Consider the following 17,104-nt stretch of genomic DNA (forward strand, 5'->3'; position numbering starts at 1 on the left):
ATCCTGACATCAGGCATATTTATATAATTCCTGTTAAATAGAGAAGAACTGAGAATAAACTAGAATCTCTTTGGCCAGCATAGTATTTTTACTGCTGGACGGTTTTTGTGAATTTCATCTTGGAAACCAGCAACTCCTCCCAGCAGGGGATGTTTCTGATGGGAACCGGAAGTTGTGTCTTCCCCATCGTCTTATTTGTAGCTTTGTGTGAATGAGGCTTGTCTGTGTTCTGTGTAGCCTTTGAGTTAACTGGAGCGTTTCTTCATTTTATTCATTATATTTGGTTATTTGATCATGCCTTCTCGTTTTAGAATTTCCTCAGCATGTTTCAGAAAATTATCTTGCGAGACAGAACTGTGCAGGAGACTTTGAAAACCCTCATGAATGCCGTCAGCCCCCTAAAAAGCATTGTAGGTAAGTGTTCTAAAATGGGCCTGAGGTCGAGAGAACACTGTAGCCTTTCCAAATTTACTAAATAGAAACTCATATTTTAACCTTTCAGCAAACTCGAATAAAATTTACTTTTCCGCCATTGCTAAAACCCAGAAGATTTGGACCGCTTATCTCGAGGCTATCATGAAGGTACGTTGTGAGAGAAGAATGCTATGGGTTTTTTTTATTATTTCTGGTAACTTGGTTGCCCCAAGAAAGCCACTCTTCTTTCTTTGTCCATCAAACCAAAAATACATCATTTCGGGTTTATCATTATTTCTAAATGGGTCTGTTCTTTGGCTCTTCTGGACAGTGCTTTTCATTAGCCCATTTATCATGCTTCTTTCACTGAAGAAAACTTTCATTCTGAAATGCCTTTTAGCAAGAGGTGCTTTCACTCAAGGAAACAGGAGTTTTCCTCCCTCAGTCATCCTCCGTCCTTATGTGACAGGTTCATTAATGAACTGCTGTCAGTTTGCCGCCCTAATCTCAGCCGTTAGAGTAGTTAAGTAGCTGCACAAAAGCTAGAAAGCCAGGTTCCTCTGGACATGTTATCCTTACACTGACTAGAACATGTCTTTGGAAATGAGTGAGGAAGTGAGATGCGGAGATTGTAGGTGCGCACCATCTTACTGTACTTCACTTTACTGCACTTTGCAGGTATTGCATTTTGCACAGATTGAAAACTTGTGACAACCCTGTGTCGAGCAAGACTGTCACCACCATTTCTCCAACAACTTTTGCTCACTTTGTGTCACATTTCAGGAATTCTCGCAATACTGCAAGTTTTTTTTCATTATTGTTATATTTGTGACAGTGATCTGGGATCAGTGACCTTTGTTACCACTCTGAAGGATGGCTAGCTTTTCTGGCAATAAAGTATTTTAAAATTATTTTTTAGACATAATGCTTTTATACACTTAATAGACTCCAATATAATGTGAACATAACTTTTATATGCACTGGAAAACCAGAAAATTCATGTGGCTCACTTTATTGCAATATTTGCTTTATTTATGGTGGTCTGGAGCCAAACTCAGTATTTCGAAGGTGTGCCTGTGATTTGCCGGATGGAAATCCAGGTTGCTTTAGAATCCATGCATCTGCCTTTACACTGTGGCGTTGACTTCCAGAGACACCTTGTGTCTTCTGCATATCCTCCTCTCTTCACTTGATGACCTGAGGCATTCAGTAACCCTTTGTTGAACACCCTTATGTGGGTGCAGAACATTGTCAGTTGCTGTAAGACAGAGTTCAAGGAAGCTGGCTGTCTCCCTGGAAAGCCTACCCACAGTACAACAGGAAAGAGTAGATTTCCTGATGGAAAACTGACTGATGGTAAAAAGTGTCAGATACCAAAGGAGAAGTCTAGATTCCTGACAGAATTTGGAGCAGTCCTGTTCTCTTGTTCCCAATTATGTAAGTTGCTCATTGAAACAGGAATTGTTGGTGTCTCAGCCCAATTCACAGTATATTTCTCATCATTTCATTGAGTTTTTGTTCTAATTTGGAAACTTAAAATTGAATAGAAGCCTTTGGCTCTGCTAGATGGCCTCTTGTTATATAGGTCTGACTTGCCCTAAGCCAGGATAACAAGGGAAGGAAGTTATAATAAATCTGTTCTTTTAATTGCTTGAGAATTACATTTTGTTACAATTGGCTTCCATTGTTATCCTGTATGTTTTATTTCATACATTCAGAAGAACTATTCTGAGACAACATCCATATACTTTTCCAACTTTCTAAAGATGTCCAAAGTGCCAACAAAACATGAAGAACCCCTGGTTTCAGGGTTATCCTTGTTAGAAGGGCCTTCTTGGAAGATTGTATGTAGGTTATTTTATCACCTTGATTATTTCATGATCTATGATCCTGAGGGATATAGACAGAATGATACTGACCAAATGTTAGAGTGAAATGGCACCCCAGGGCTTGAGAAAGTTCAATTTATGACAGGTAAAGAAAGTAGGGCTTCTTATTAGTGGTTACTGAACATGAGAACTCATTCTAAAAGATAATAAATAGAGCTTCAGAACACATACCTTTAATCCACAGACAACAAGAACATTAATGGTTCACTTTTATTAGACTATTAGGTTCAGTATTAGACTTCAGGGTTCAGTTGAGGTTGGCATACAGGATCTCTGCAGGCATTTCTTGAAGGGTCCCTTGTGCTCCATTAGCAGTGATGCTGGTCTTAGGCATGAAACCAGTCCAGGAAATCCTTGAAGTTTTCTGTAGAATGTTGCGAACCTTTCAATGAAAACTTGTCATCTTTTTGTTCATCAGCTTTTCCCTGTTCTTTCTCTTGCTTGTTCACAGGTTGGACAGATGCAGATCCTGAGACAACAGATCGCCAATGAATTAAATTATTCTTGTCGGTTTGACTCCAAACACCTGGCAGCTGCTCTGGAGAACCTCAATAAGTAAGTGCTGGCATTTGAAACAGCCACCTCTGGGCCTAGACTGTTAACCATCAGTCAGCACCCCAGTCTTCGGTGCCTGCTCTTTCTGTATTGGAGGATAGTTGCTTTATAGTGTTGCGTTAGTTTCTCCTGTGCAGCACAGCGAATCAGCTGCACATCATACCTGAATCCCCTCTTTTTTTTGATTTCTTTCCCATTTAGGTCGCCACAGAACATTGAGTAGAGTTCCCTGTGCTCTATAGTAGGTTTTCATTAGTTATCTGTTTTATACATTCAGTATCTGGGTGGCTGAGTGGTAAAGAATCCACCTGCAAGGCAGGAGACATGGGCCCAATTCCTGGGTCAGGAAGATCCTCTGGAAGAGGGCATGGCAACCTACTCCAGTATTCCTACCTGGAGAATCCCATGCACAGAGAAGCCTGGTGGGCTACAGTCCCTGGGATTGCAAAGAGTCAGACAGTTGCATGAAGCAACTGAGCATGCATGCAGGCACCTACTCTTTTAAGTTCTTTTTGAGTGAGAACGCTCTCTGAATTTATAGGCTTCCCTATAAATTCCCATAGGTAATCAAATCTACCTTCAGAAGCCTCTCGCTTCAGTATTGTCTCTTTTTTTTGATGGAGTCATTTCAGCCAACATGTATTGATCACTTAATACACATCAGACAGTTTGCTAGATTCTTGCTAGACTGAGAAAGCAATTGTCACCAAAATCCGCACTTGACTTTCCACAGAACTGAATCACTGATTCTCCTGAGGGGAATTAGAAGCACCTTGATGACCGGCGTGGCTGTGGACACATATCCTAGCATCCAGTCACACTCTCCACCTGACCAGCAGCTTGCTCTCATTTTGAGCCTCCTGCTTAACGATAAATAATCCACGCTTCTTGGTCACAAAGTCAGTGTGCTTTTGACAAAGTAGGTATTGAAACTAGTTCAGTCAACTCCTAAAAATTTAAGTGGTGAAAGCATTTGATTTGGGTGAACTTTAAAAGAAAACATAATTCAAGTTCAGATTTCCCACTTATCACCAGTCACAGGTATGGAAATTGAGGATTTGAAGGGAGCAAGCCCTTGTTACAAGAGGACACTGAATCCCTGGAAGATTACAGCGTAGCTTGTGTTAACTATTGTCTGTATTCAGTTTATCTCTAACATTCATTACTATTGTTGTTGTTTTTCTTCATTCAGGGCACTCCTAGCAGATATCGAAGCCCACTATCAGGACCCTTCACTTCCTTACCCCAAAGAAGATAACACACTCTTATATGAAATCACTGCCTACCTGGAGGCAGCTGGCATCCACAACCCACTGAACAAGGTTCATGATTACTAACATGTAATATAATGCTGTGGTGGGAGACAGGGTGGGACCAAAGGCCATCTGGCCCAGGTAGCAGATCCCCGTGCTCCATCTGACATTGGAAGACCCTGGTTCCAATCCCAGAACCTCTGCTCTCGTGATCCTCCGCCCTTACTGGGTTCCCATTCTCTGCGTGTAATATGAAGATGATCACGCCCCCGCTGCCTGACTCAGGGCTGTGGGAGTCAACAGTGATAACAGTGTTTGTCAGAACTGAGTGGCAAGTGCTGTATCAGTAAGAGATGAGTTTTAGGTTTCTCTGGGGTTTGGTATTTGAACTGCTCCTAAATGGTGGCATCGATCCTTCTTGCCCAAAGACCCTTCCCTCCTTGGCTGACAGTAATCACGGTCAGAATCTGGGGAGACAGGCTCTCTTCTGCTGTTCTGATCTCCGTAAACTTCTGAGAACTGGAAGCGTTTTTCACAAGTTAGTGCCAGATCGCATGTAGTGCCAGAACCTGTCCCAGACTGACTTGAAGCTGTTTATACTCCTGTGAATTGTCATGTTTTTGCAGAAATACAGATAACTTTGCTTATAGTCTGCACTGTATTGCCTACCTAAAATCTTTATTGTAATATGAAATTCTGAAATCTGTATGATCCCCTGGGTTTGAAGTAAGATTATGAACATAAATAGCACCTAACATTTTACTAAGAATTATGTGCCAAGCACTGTGTTAACCCTGACTAGGTGCTCTCACTTAATCTCACAGCAGCCTCATGAAATGTGCCTTGTCGGGGGAGGAACCTGAGGCTCAGAGGTTGATAACTTCCCAGGGCCCCACAGTAGCCAGCGATGGAACCAGGCTGTCTGACCAGAGTTGGTGCTGTTGGCCAGGATGCCACCTGCCTCCCAGGGAATCAGAATGACTAGGAGAGGGGAGATGGCTGGGTGTGGCCTGACTGTGCTTTCTGCCTCATGAACTGGGCAGGAGACTGCTCTATGGCATTGCCCAGAGAAAAGGAAATGGCAATGGGACCCGCGCTTGCTTTCTACTTATGCACTGCTATGCAGTGCTATGGGGGTCTTCCTTCTTTCTTTCTGCCTCTTTTCTCTTTCCCTCTCTTTGCCCTCCTTCCGGCTTGGCCTTGACTTTCTTGCTTATCTTCCTCCCCCACCCCAGCCCCCTTGTTTTGTTACTGACATTAAGAGGATTGGAGGGAGAAAAAGAGGATTGGGGGTGGGGGGAGTAGCTGCTAATCTCTAAGCAAAATCGTTCCTTTCCCAAGAGGGCTAATTGTAAGTAGGTGTCTGTGTTTGGAGGGAGAGAGGGTCGGTGGTATTAAATAAAACTCTGAAGGCAGCGAATTAATGGAACTGCCCTAGTTTTCAGTAGTCAGAAGAGCAAACTGAAATTAAACGGCAGCTTTCCTTTTGAAACTGTTTTCTCTTTCCAGATATACATCACGACAAAGCGCTTACCCTACTTCCCGGTGGTCAACTTTCTGTTTTTGATCGCCCAGCTGCCAAAGCTTCAGTACAACAAAAATCTAGGTGCCGTATGACATTTATTCTTTACAGTAAGGAACAATGGTGGTAGATTAACATCTAACTGAACATCCCTTGGTAGAGAATGCTATGTCACATATGAGGTGTTTCTTACTAATTGCATGTTTATAAAAATCCAAGTCCTTGGGCCTCTGAAATATCATGAAGACAGTGGATTTAATATCAACCAAGTGTAATTTACAGTGGTTGATTATCCAACTTGTAAAATGTGTGGGACCTTTGCTTCTCTCTTTTCTTTAAAGGAGCTGATTTTGGTGGGCAAGAAACTTCTTTTGGTTAATGTCCTGTTCTTTCAGTAGCTGTCATGTGCTTACTGTGGAGCTTTGGTATGAAGAGTAACAATATAGTTACAGAGAGGAGACTAATCCTCTGGTACTTTACCCTGGGATATCTGTTACTTTAGTTTTGAGAATATGTGATACAAACAATAGTTACCAAAGGCTATCAGTATATTTGTCCTATCAAGCATTATAACCCAATGTTTTTTGTGTCATTGACTTTATCTTAAACATTTTTATAAGATTCCCAGGTATTTCCTCTGTCTCCAAACTAAGTCTGCTATAGAGTTTAATTTACTTTACAAGTATTTTCTATAAATGTAACCATATACTCTTTCTAACCAGCCATTCCAAAATGTATTTCTTCTTTGAAGTATTTCCCTTCCTATTTCAAAAGTTTTTTTAGGGTAAAGATGTGGATTTTCTTTAAGGTTTTTAATTTCCTCATTCAAAAAAATTCCTTTATTCCAGACACAGCCCCGATAACAATATTTGTCACAGCCGCAGAATGCAGGGCATGGTTCTCAGTCACTTAGTGTTAGTCACTCAGTCGTGTCCGAGTGTTTGCAACCCCGTGGACAATAGTCTCTGTCTATGGATTTCCAAAGAAGAATACTGGAGGGCGTTGCCATTCCCTTCTCCAGGGGATCTTCCCAACCCAGGGATCGAACCCAGGTCTCCTGCATTGCAGGCGGATTCTTACCAGCTGAGCCACCAGGGAAGCTCAGTCCCTTAGTCGTGTGTAACTCTTTGTGGCCCCATGGACGGTGACCCACCAGTCTCCTCTGTCCATGAGATCCTGCCAGCAAGAATGCTAGAATGGGGTGCCATTTCCTTCTCCAGTGCAGGGCATGGCGGCACCCAGTAAGCCTTGGCTGTAGGGTGGAGGGAACAAAGGTGTGTCTGGATTCTGACTTCACAACTTACCATCTATGTGACGTTGGCCAAGATACTTAAACGTGTAGGCCAGTTAGAACTTAAAAATACCTGTGACGGTACCTCTCACAGAGCAAGTGCTTACCTGATGCTAAATCCCTTTCTGGATGTTGGTCAGAATCAGTGTAAAGAACTATCCCAAGATGGACTTAAAAGTTCATCTCAAGATTGAGATCCATGACCTCTCTCTCTTATGACTAAATAAGAAGGTATACTTCTTTATAATAAGGCGTTCTCAGCACATGAAGATACCTTGTTTTCATTAAGACTGTTTGCTCACTGGTCTCATCCTTTGTTACCATTTCATTGCATGTGATTAAGGTCATGCTCCTTGATTGTACAGCTGCTTATGAGAAGCATGTCACTATGCCACAGACTTCCCAGATCTTGAAATAAAACTGTGAAGTGTCTTAGAAAGTTCCTGTACCTGACTACAGTCCTTTTCATAAATCAGATCAGTGTGTTAAGTTGGGGATTAAATTAAAGAAAAAGCAGACTGAGGAAGGAGCATCAGCATGTAGTGTACCCTGAAAGCTTTTATATAAACCCTGTGAGCATTGTTCTCAAGACTGATCTAAGAAGCGTACAGCTGCTTTGGTCAGTCTCTTAAAAAGGAATCTCTGTGGTGCTCCATGCAGAGACGTCTTTGTTGTAAACATCCCCTTTGCTATCTACCTGGGAAGGATTCTCTCTCCATGTTCTGAGTACAGCTAGTGTCTTACAGTGGGCACTGAGTAATTTGGAATTGCCAAGGCCTAGATTGTGTAACGGAGAAGGCAATGGCACCCCACTCCAGTACTCTTGCCTGGAAAATCCCATGGGCGGAGGAGCCTGGTAGGCTGCAATCCATGGTGTCGCTGAGGCTCGGACACGACTGAGCGACTTCATTTTCACTTTTCACTTTCATGCATTGGAGAAGGAAATGGCAACCCACTCCAGTGTTCTTGCCTGGAGAATCCCAGGGACAGGGGAGCCTAGTAGGCTGCCGTCTCTGGGGTCACACAGAGTCGGACACAACTTAAGTGACTTAGCAGCAGCAGCAACAGGTTATGTAAATCAAGATAGCTTGTTTTGGCATCTTAAATAAGTTTTCTCAGTCTTCACAAGAACCCAAATATGGGGATTGATTAACTTTCTAATCAACTGCCAATCATTTTCCCAAAGTGGTTGTACCATTTTTACAACTTACCATCATTTGGCCATCTCAGTCTTTTAAACATTTGAATAGGTATGTAGAGTCTCTCATTTGGAGAAGGAAATGGCATCCCACTCCAGTATTCTTGCCTGGAGAAGCCCAGGGACGGGGGAGCCTGGTGGGCTGCTGTCTATGGGGTTGCACAGAGTCAGACACAACTGAAGCGACTTAGCAGCATATAGTTTTAACTTGCCTTTCCCTGATGGGTTATGATGTTGAGCACTTTTTCAAATGCTTTTTGGCTCTTTATATTTTTTGTTTGTTTGTTTATCTTTCTTTGCTAAGTGTCTGTTCAAGTCTTTTGCCTGTTTTTAAATTGAGTTGATAGCTTTTTTATCACTGAGTTGTAGGAGTTATTTATTTTATGGATACAAGTCCTTTTTTTGATATACATGCTATAAATTTTTTTTTCTAGCAAAATGGTTTACCTATTCATTTTCCTTACTTGTGACCATAATGAGCAGAAGTTTATTGCTGATGATATCCAATTTATCCGTTTTTTCCCTTTATCATTAGTCCTTCTATCCTCTAATAAACCTTTGCCTATCCCAAGGGCACAGACTGTCCTTTTTTTTTTCCCTAGAAACTTTGTACTTGTAGCTTTTACATTGAGGTCTGTGGCCTATTTCAAATTACTTTTTATGTGAAATAGGGCTCAAGGTTCATTTTTTTCCCCCATAAAGATATCTATTTTTAGCATCAGTTATTGAGACGGTTTCTCTTTCTCCATTAAATAGTGTGAATATCCATGGAAATCCAATTGCTCCTTTAAGGGTATGACTATTTCTGTATTTTCTTGTCTGTTCCATTGATCTGTTTACCTATCCTTATGCCAGTACTGTCTTGATTACTGTAACTTTATAGTAAGTCTTGAAATCTGGCAATAAAAGTTTCCAACTCTGTGCGGTTTTTTTTTTCCAACACTGCTCTGTCTCCTGTTCCCCAAGCAGCCATTCAGGCAGGTCAAGGTCTCCATATTTGGGCAGAAATCCTTAGTGACAAGGCCAGCTTTGGCACTCACTCACTCACTTGACATAGTTCCTTCTTCTTCTGTCCTGACTTCGGCACATTCTTTTCTTGTGTAACACTTTATCCATCTCTTTTTTTTTTTTCTTTTTAATTGGAGGATAATTGCTTTACAATATTGTGTTGACTTCCGCCATACAACAACATGAATCAGCCCTAAGTATACATTTGACCCTCCCTCTTGATTGGACCTCCTCCCCACCCCACTAGGTTATCACAAAGGACCATGTTGAGCTCCCTGTGTTATACAGCAGCTTCCCATTAGCTATCTGTTTCACATATGGTAATGTATATGTTTAAACGTTATAATACTTTCTACCATTGCATCCATTAATTACAAAATCCTAAAGAAACAATGTTGGTGATTATAAAAACCAGCACCCGTTTTAGGGAGTTGGATCCTTCAGCCCACTAGAAGCCTCCATCAGTCCTGGATCCAGTTCGAAATGTAGTCCTGGATTGTCATTCCCTCCAGATAATCATCTGCCAGAGATCACGTGGGCCCCAGCACCTTGACATTCATGAACATTCATCCTGAATGAATGCTGCGAAAGGCCAGCACGTCCCTCGGTGGTGTAATCTGTGGTCTATCGGTCCTCGCAGGAATGGTCTGCCGAAAGCCCGCCGACCCCGTGGACTGGCCGCCGCTGGTGCTGGGGCTCCTCACCCTGCTGAAGCAGTTTCATTCCCGGTACACGGAACAGTTCCTGGCGCTGATCGGCCAGTTTATCCGCTCCACAGTGGAGCAGTGCGTAAGGTACAGAAGGCCAACCAGGAAAAAGTGGAATCAGTGTTCCAGAATGGGCTGGAAACCGCACGCGCCAGACCCCTCTTAGTATCCCTCTAGTACAGTCAGGAATTGGCCACTCACCCTGCTCTGTACAGCAGGCTCGGGCACGTCTCCTGTTGGGGCAATTAAAGGCGTGCCCACCCTCCGTCACACCGCTGAGGAGTCGCTGGGAGTCCCCTGGGAGCACCCACTGTAAATGAGTCATGAGCACCGTGAGCGAGCCCCACGGGGGAGAAAGTAGAGGCCTGCCCCTCTGCCATCGTGGGTGCTGTGCCCAGACCTCAGTGAGCCTGTGTCCTCCCCCTGGGCCGCTTACCCAGGGATGGCTCCACCCTTCAGCGGGAGTCAGGGAGCCACCCCACTGTCAGCACAGCCCGAGGTCCTGGTGTGAAATCAAACACATGAAACGCGGAAGCTCCTACTCGATACAAAGCTTGTAAACCTTTAGTTTTTCCTCTCCTCCACCCCAAATGCGGCTTTTCTGGGACAGAACCAGTTACGTATTTGCATGGGATGCTGGGTCCTGAGTCTCCTTCTCTGTTACCCTAAAGGGTCAGCAGGGGCATGTCATAAAGACCCATGTAGACCATTCAGAGAAGTTTGGATTCCCTCCTCCAGGCTGTGTGCTGAAGATGGGCCAGCAAGATATGGCTCAGTGTAATAATCAAGAGGAGATTCTGTAGACGTGGCTCTTCTTTGGCTTCATAGAGTCATCTGTCGTCTTTTTCAGTCTTTCACTATTTTGACTAAGGGTCTACGTATGAAAGCAGTTCATTGATCCAGACTGTTCTGTGTTGCAGCCAGAAGATACCAGAAATGCCTGCCGATGTTGTGGGTGCCCTTCTGTTTCTGGAGGATTATGTTCGATACACAAAGCTACCCCGGAGGGTAAGCAATAGATAAAGAACACTATTGATGCCCCTTTGGCACCTCCCTGGAGAACCAGTGGTTAAGACTCCACACTTCTATCACAGGAGGAGCCATGGGTTCCATCCTTGGTTGGGAGACTAAGATTCCACATGCCACGCAGTGCAGCCAAAAAAAAATTAATGCCCTTTTTGTAGGAAGATGGTTTGAAGAAAGGCCCTGGACTCATGAGGAATGAAGTCCAAAAGCTCATTCCCTGTGAACACCTCTGAGCCCCTCGCCCTGCTATGCCCCAGGGCTCGGCTCGAATGTTCAGTGCTTTGCGAGAAGCCATGATTGAACGCAACTTCCCTCCTCATCTTCTCACCCTCTGCCATGCCCTCCTCCTGTCTGCAGGTCACCCTGTTCAGGAGTTAAGATGGGCACTCGAGGAGAGAATTCTTTAAGAGGCCAGGGTAGCGAATGATTGTGTGGTTTGTTTCTTCATCTCCACAGTAACCCAGTTCCTGCAGCCCATTTGGTTAAGTTCCCTCCATGGTTGAAGTCTTGTACAACCATGGTTTCCAAAAATGACAAAAGTTCACCAAGATACCTGTGTAAGGATGTTCAGAACATAAAATTTAGCACAGCAAAGGACACAAGATTATGTGATCCTAGCTTTAAGTGTAGGTGTTTTAAGTGTAAGTTTTAAGTGTAAGTGTATGTGTGTGTATAAATTGTAAGAATTTGATACAAAATAATCACTTTTAGTTTTCTTGAGGGAATTAAGAGCAGATATTATTCCTTTTTATACTCCTCTCCATTTTCTAATTTTCCTCAAATTAGCAAGTGATACAAAGGTCTGTCTAGTCAAAGCTATGGGTTTTCCAGTGGTCATGTATGGATGTGAGAGTTGGGCTATAAAGAAAGCTCAGCACTGAAGAATTGATGCTTTTGAACTGTGGTATTAGAGGAGACTCTTGAGAGTCCTTGGACTGCAAGGAGATCCAACCGGTCCATCCTAAAGGAAATACTCCTGAATATTTATTGGAAGGACTGATGCTGAAGCTGAAACTCTAATACTTTGGCCACATGATGCAAAGAACTGACTTGTTTGAAAAGACCCTGATGCTGGGAAAGATTGAAGACGGGAAGAGAAGGAGATGACAGAGGATGAGATGGTTGGATGGCATCACCGACTCAATGGACATGAGTTTGAGCAAACTCCCAGAGTTGGTGATAGACAGGGAGGCCTGGCATGCTGCAGTCCATGGGGTCACAAAGAATCAGACAGGACTGAGCGACTGAACTGAACTGAACTTTATAGTCAGAAAAAAACATTTCTTTTAAAGACTACCGATTTCTAGCACTAGATGTCCTATTCTTCCGAGTTGGTCATTAGTTGATTATGAGATGACCTGAGACCAGTCTTAGTACTTCCGAGAGGCATGTGCATTTTTGCAGATCCAAGTGCCTTTAAGAGCCAGGGGGTCTTCTCGTCTAGGGATAGGGCAGTGGAGGGCTGGGGAAGGGACTATACTGCACCCCTTCAGATGTCAACAGTGCCAAGAAATTAAACATCAGTGGTAGAAATGCCAGAAAAAGAAGGTGGTGGTTTCAGTTAGTGGTTCATTATTTCCCAGTGATTCACCTTGCTCCAAAGGATGTCTTCCTCTCTTTAATTTTCATATGGAAAATTTTGAAATTTTTTATACGATATCAATATAATAGCATATAATAGGTATCATATGTTAATACATTCATGTTACTCTGCATTTCATTTTCATTTTAAAACTATGCCACTCCATGTTATTTTTGTCTAGGACAGATTACCAGTTGACTACTGCTGAATTTGATCTTCGTACACTATGACACCGTTAACTCTTGTTTTCATTTCTTTAGGTTGCTGAAGCACATGTGCCTAATTTCATTTTTGATGAGTTCAGAACAGTCCTGTAACTTTTTTTGACTTCTGCTTCTTCAATGAAAGGATTATCCTTAAATCTTCCCACCATTACTAAAATGAACTTGGAAATGAAAAGAAACCCACCTGCTCGGAGAACTGCATTTTTTCCCTTTCTTATGGGAAACATCAGACATTCTGAGTAAGATGTATCCACTGAACAAGTTAATATAATTACTATTGTCTAAATCATGGTATTATGTACAATTTATATCATGTAGTAGCAGAACACATTTTTGTACTGCCTCTTATAAATGCTGACTATAATGGTTATGGATAAATCCACTTAGTTTTATGTTCTAAAGAACTATTTGTGCAACTCCAGATTTTCAGTAAAATAGTATTGCCAGTACCCGAAGTCATTTTTCTGCCTGTTATTTAAACACAACATATTCACCCAGCAAAATACCTTGCCTGGAAGGTAAGAAAGGAGCCTGGTAGGTCCGCTGTTGTGCCCATGGTCACATCTGGGTCAGGCTGGCAGGCACATGGTGAGCGCAAGACTGGAACCAGGGGTAGAGACCACACCATCCATGGGCCACAGACCACGGAAGTTTACTCAGGTCTGAGGCTCAGTGTCCTCTTCCAACCCCAGATACCTCAGGGGTCCCTGCTTCCCTTCTGTAGGACTCCCCAACTTCAGCTGCTCCTTCCTCAACAACCCCTGAGGAACCCCACCCCAAGTCCCCACAACGCCCCCCCCCCCACCCTTATTTTCATAACAGCCATTATTACCTTTTTACTCCTCCAAAATCCTAAATGACTTCTGCATGAAAATTATCCTGAGAGGAGCGGCCGCCCTCTTGTGGCAGTTTGGCTAAGAGTAAGGAAGGCGTTTTAACTCTGACCATATAGTTAGCTGTGTCCTCTGGAGTGAAACCAAAAAAATCTGAAATGTGGAGCTTATCAGTCATTTAGCAAGTGCAGAAAAAGCAGCATTAACTTGCAGTCAGGAGGCAGAGTTTGAGTCGCAAGGCAGCCTACTGGCATCATCTGTAAAATCAGGGCTAATGATTTCCTCTGGTTCCCTTCAGTTTTTTGAATTTACGGTAAGTTATTTCTTCAGTCAGAAAATCTCAAATCCTAAGATACTGAAGAGAAAAAAATGACATACTAGAAAGGATTTTAAAAAGCATCTAGTCAGCTGAGGCAGAGAAGGCAATGGCAACCCATGGCAGTACTCTTGCCTGGAGAATCCCATGGACAGAGGAGCCTGGTAGGCTGCAGTCCATGGGGTCGCACAGAGTCGGACACGACTGAAGCGACTTAGCAGCAGCAGCAGTCGGCCGAGGGAAGTAGGAGCTTCATCAACCCAACCTGGTGAGAACCCAGGGAGGAATCTTGAAGGTGAACTGTTGCCCGGCATGTAAGGAGTCTAGGCGTCTCACCCACGAGGCTGGCACACGGGAACTCAGCAAGCCCATGGCCATCCTGTGTCCCCTTCTCAAAACTACCTTGTGTGTGTTCTCAGTCGTGTCCAACTCCGCAACCCCATGGACTGTATAGCCCACCAGGCTCCTCTGTCCGTGAAATTTTCTGAGCCAAAGTACTGAGGTGTGGGTTGCCACTTCCTACTCGGGATCTTCCCGACCCAGGGCTTGAACCACATCGCTTGTGTCTCCAGCACTGGAGGAGTGTTCTTTACCCCTGAGCCACCTGGGAAGCCCCTTGCTGTTTTTCGTTTGTAATCACAGTAACTACATGAAGTGAGATTTTTAGTTCTTCATGAAAAACTACCCCCCAAAGAAAGACAGCTGATAATAAAAAGGCCAGTTCTAAGAAAGTGTGTTTTTAACCAGAAAATAGAAGTATAGGATTAGTTAGAGGGAAATTTCACAAAACCAAGCAATGAGCCCACATACACTGTGCTAAAACAAGGCAAAGTGAAAAATTTCCTCAACTGAGAAAATTGCAACTTTTAAAAGGTGAAAAAGAAATGTTAATTATAAAAGCTTTAAAAGTCATTTTAGCCCTCATGATTAGAATCTGCTGTAGTCAATACTTCCAGTTATCTTTTACTGCTCTTTTAAGGGAAACAATTTACCTTAATGGTATTTGGGGGTTTACCTAAGTCTCATGATACTGTTCTGAATGTCCACAACCTCTTCAAACATAGTGTAAACTCAGTAAAGCAAACTCTGGGAGATAGTGAAGGACAGAGAAGCCTGGAGTGCAGCTGTCTATGGGGTCACAAAGAGTCTGACACAACTGAGTCGCTGAACAACAGCAACAGTGAAGTCAAACCGATTTTAAGGCATTATGCCAGATATTGCAAGTGCTTATTTGTTCATTCACTGTTTCTTTTTTTTAGATGAACAGAAAGTATCTCTTCATTGTTAACTAGTTTTGACATCATCTGTTTCCCAAAGGCTTTAGTTTGGGGCCATGTATTGGAAAATTGATAGAAACACAAGGGATTCAAAAGTATTACTTGTATGAGAACTTCTTTACAACTGTTTAAACTCTCTCCTTGAAAAATATAAGTTATGCGTAGAAAACATACATCTATACCAAGTTCAGTTTGGGTTTTGAACCATACATTATATAATTTAGAATTAGTTATCTTTGATTGTAATAAAATGAAAGCATGTTAACCTTTGAATTTTTTTGGCATCTTGAAATTGAAAACAGACTGATGTTGTCTACCTGGACCTCAAGGAAAAGTCAGAAGGCAGATTCATGTTGATGTATGGCAAAACCAATACAATATTGTAAAGTAATTAGCCTCCAATTAAAATAAATAAATTTATATTAAAAAAACTAAATCCCCAAATCATTAGAGCTTGGCATTTTGCATATGTATGTTTAAAGGATGTGTGCCCATGATGTACCGGAAAACATCATGCTGTACTTTAGTTTCTTTACAATCCAGTTTACAGTCCAGTGTACATCCAGTATGTAGTCTAATATACACCAGTCTGTGTCCAGTGTACAGTATAGTCTACAGTCCGGTACACATCTGGAACACAGCTGGACACATCTGGTGTATAGTCCACATGCACAGCTGAAGCACATCTAGAAACTTCTGGGACACAGTGGGACACACTGGACATACCTCGTGTACCGTCCAAGGGTACCTCCCAGTATTCAGTGCAGTACCATCCGGGGCACAACCTGTGTGCCACCCATCGTGTGCACAGTTGAGGGTACTCTCGGGTGTACATCCCATGTACAATCCATGTACAGTTCAGTGAACTCTTGTACATCATGTACAACCCAGTCAGTATACACTCATGTATGTCCTGCATACAGTCCAATATATACTTGTGTATGTCCAGTGTATAGGCCAATGTACAGTCCAGTGTATGGTCTAGCATACACTTGTGTATGTTCAGTGTAGTCTAGTATACACTCCAGTGTACAGTCCAATAGTCATATACATCCAGTGTACAACCCAGTGTAGTATATACTCCAGGGTACAGTCCAGTATACACTCGTGTACATCCAGTGTTCAGGCCGATGTACAACCCAGCATACGTCCAGTGTACACTCATGTATGTCCAGTGTACCATCCAGTGTACAGTCTAGTATACACTCCAGTATACAGTCCAATAGTCATATACATCCAGCGTACAGCCCAGTGTAGTATATACTCCAGGGTACAGTCCAATATACACTCGTGTACATCCAGTGTTCAGGCCGATGTACAACCCAGCGTACGTCCAGTGTACACTCATGTATGTCCAGTGTACCATCCAGTGTACAGTCTGGTATACACTCCAGTGTACAGTCCAATAGTCATATACATCCAGTGTACAACCCAGTGTAGTATATACTCCAGGGTACAGTCCAGTATACACTCGTGTACATCGTGTTCAGGCCGATGTACAACCCAGCGTACGTCCAGTGTACACTCATGTATGTCCAGTGTACCATCCAGTGTACAGTCTGGTATACACTCCAGTATACAGTCCAATAGTCATATACATCCAGTGTGCAGCCCAGTGTAGTATATACTCCAGGGTACAGTCCAATATACACTCGTGTACATCCAGTGTTCAGGCTAATGTACAACCCAGTGTATGTCCAGTGTACAGCCCAGTGTTGAGTCCAGTATACATTCATGTATGTCCAGTGTACCATCCAATGTACAGTCTGGTATACATTCCAGTGTACTGCCCTATTCACTGTTCCTTGAAATAAGCCTAGCCTGGCTTATTAATGTTACACAGTGGAATTTATATAAAGCCCTTAATTCCTTATTTATATGAATGTGACATTTTCCAGGAACTCAGAACCTTATCCAATTGGATAAGTGAGGGGAAATAGAGGGATACATGAGGAAAATAAGGTCCAGATATATTACGGCAACTTCCCCAACGTCAAGAGCTATTTAAC

At 42.8% G+C, this 17,104-nt stretch overlaps 1 protein-coding gene across 1 annotated transcript in view; it reads left to right on the forward strand.

The window, feature by feature from the left end:
- WASHC5 (WASH complex subunit 5) overlaps positions 1–13,099 on the forward strand; it is a 55,897-nt gene extending 42,798 nt beyond the window's left edge. Inside the window, exons 22-29 of the mRNA XM_068983546.1 lie at positions 312–414; positions 503–582; positions 2,755–2,858; positions 4,051–4,180; positions 5,621–5,717; positions 9,771–9,924; positions 10,758–10,845; positions 12,706–13,099. Of these exons, the coding sequence (XP_068839647.1) occupies positions 312–414; positions 503–582; positions 2,755–2,858; positions 4,051–4,180; positions 5,621–5,717; positions 9,771–9,924; positions 10,758–10,845; positions 12,706–12,762 (813 nt within the window). The 3' untranslated portion in view covers positions 12,763–13,099. The remainder of the gene's footprint in view (positions 1–311; positions 415–502; positions 583–2,754; positions 2,859–4,050; positions 4,181–5,620; positions 5,718–9,770; positions 9,925–10,757; positions 10,846–12,705) is intronic.
- The last annotated feature ends 4,005 nt before the right edge of the window (positions 13,100–17,104 follow it).

Source organism: Capricornis sumatraensis, chromosome 11 (genome assembly GCF_032405125.1).
Source record: "Capricornis sumatraensis isolate serow.1 chromosome 11, serow.2, whole genome shotgun sequence".
NCBI lineage: Eukaryota > Metazoa > Chordata > Mammalia > Artiodactyla > Bovidae > Capricornis > Capricornis sumatraensis.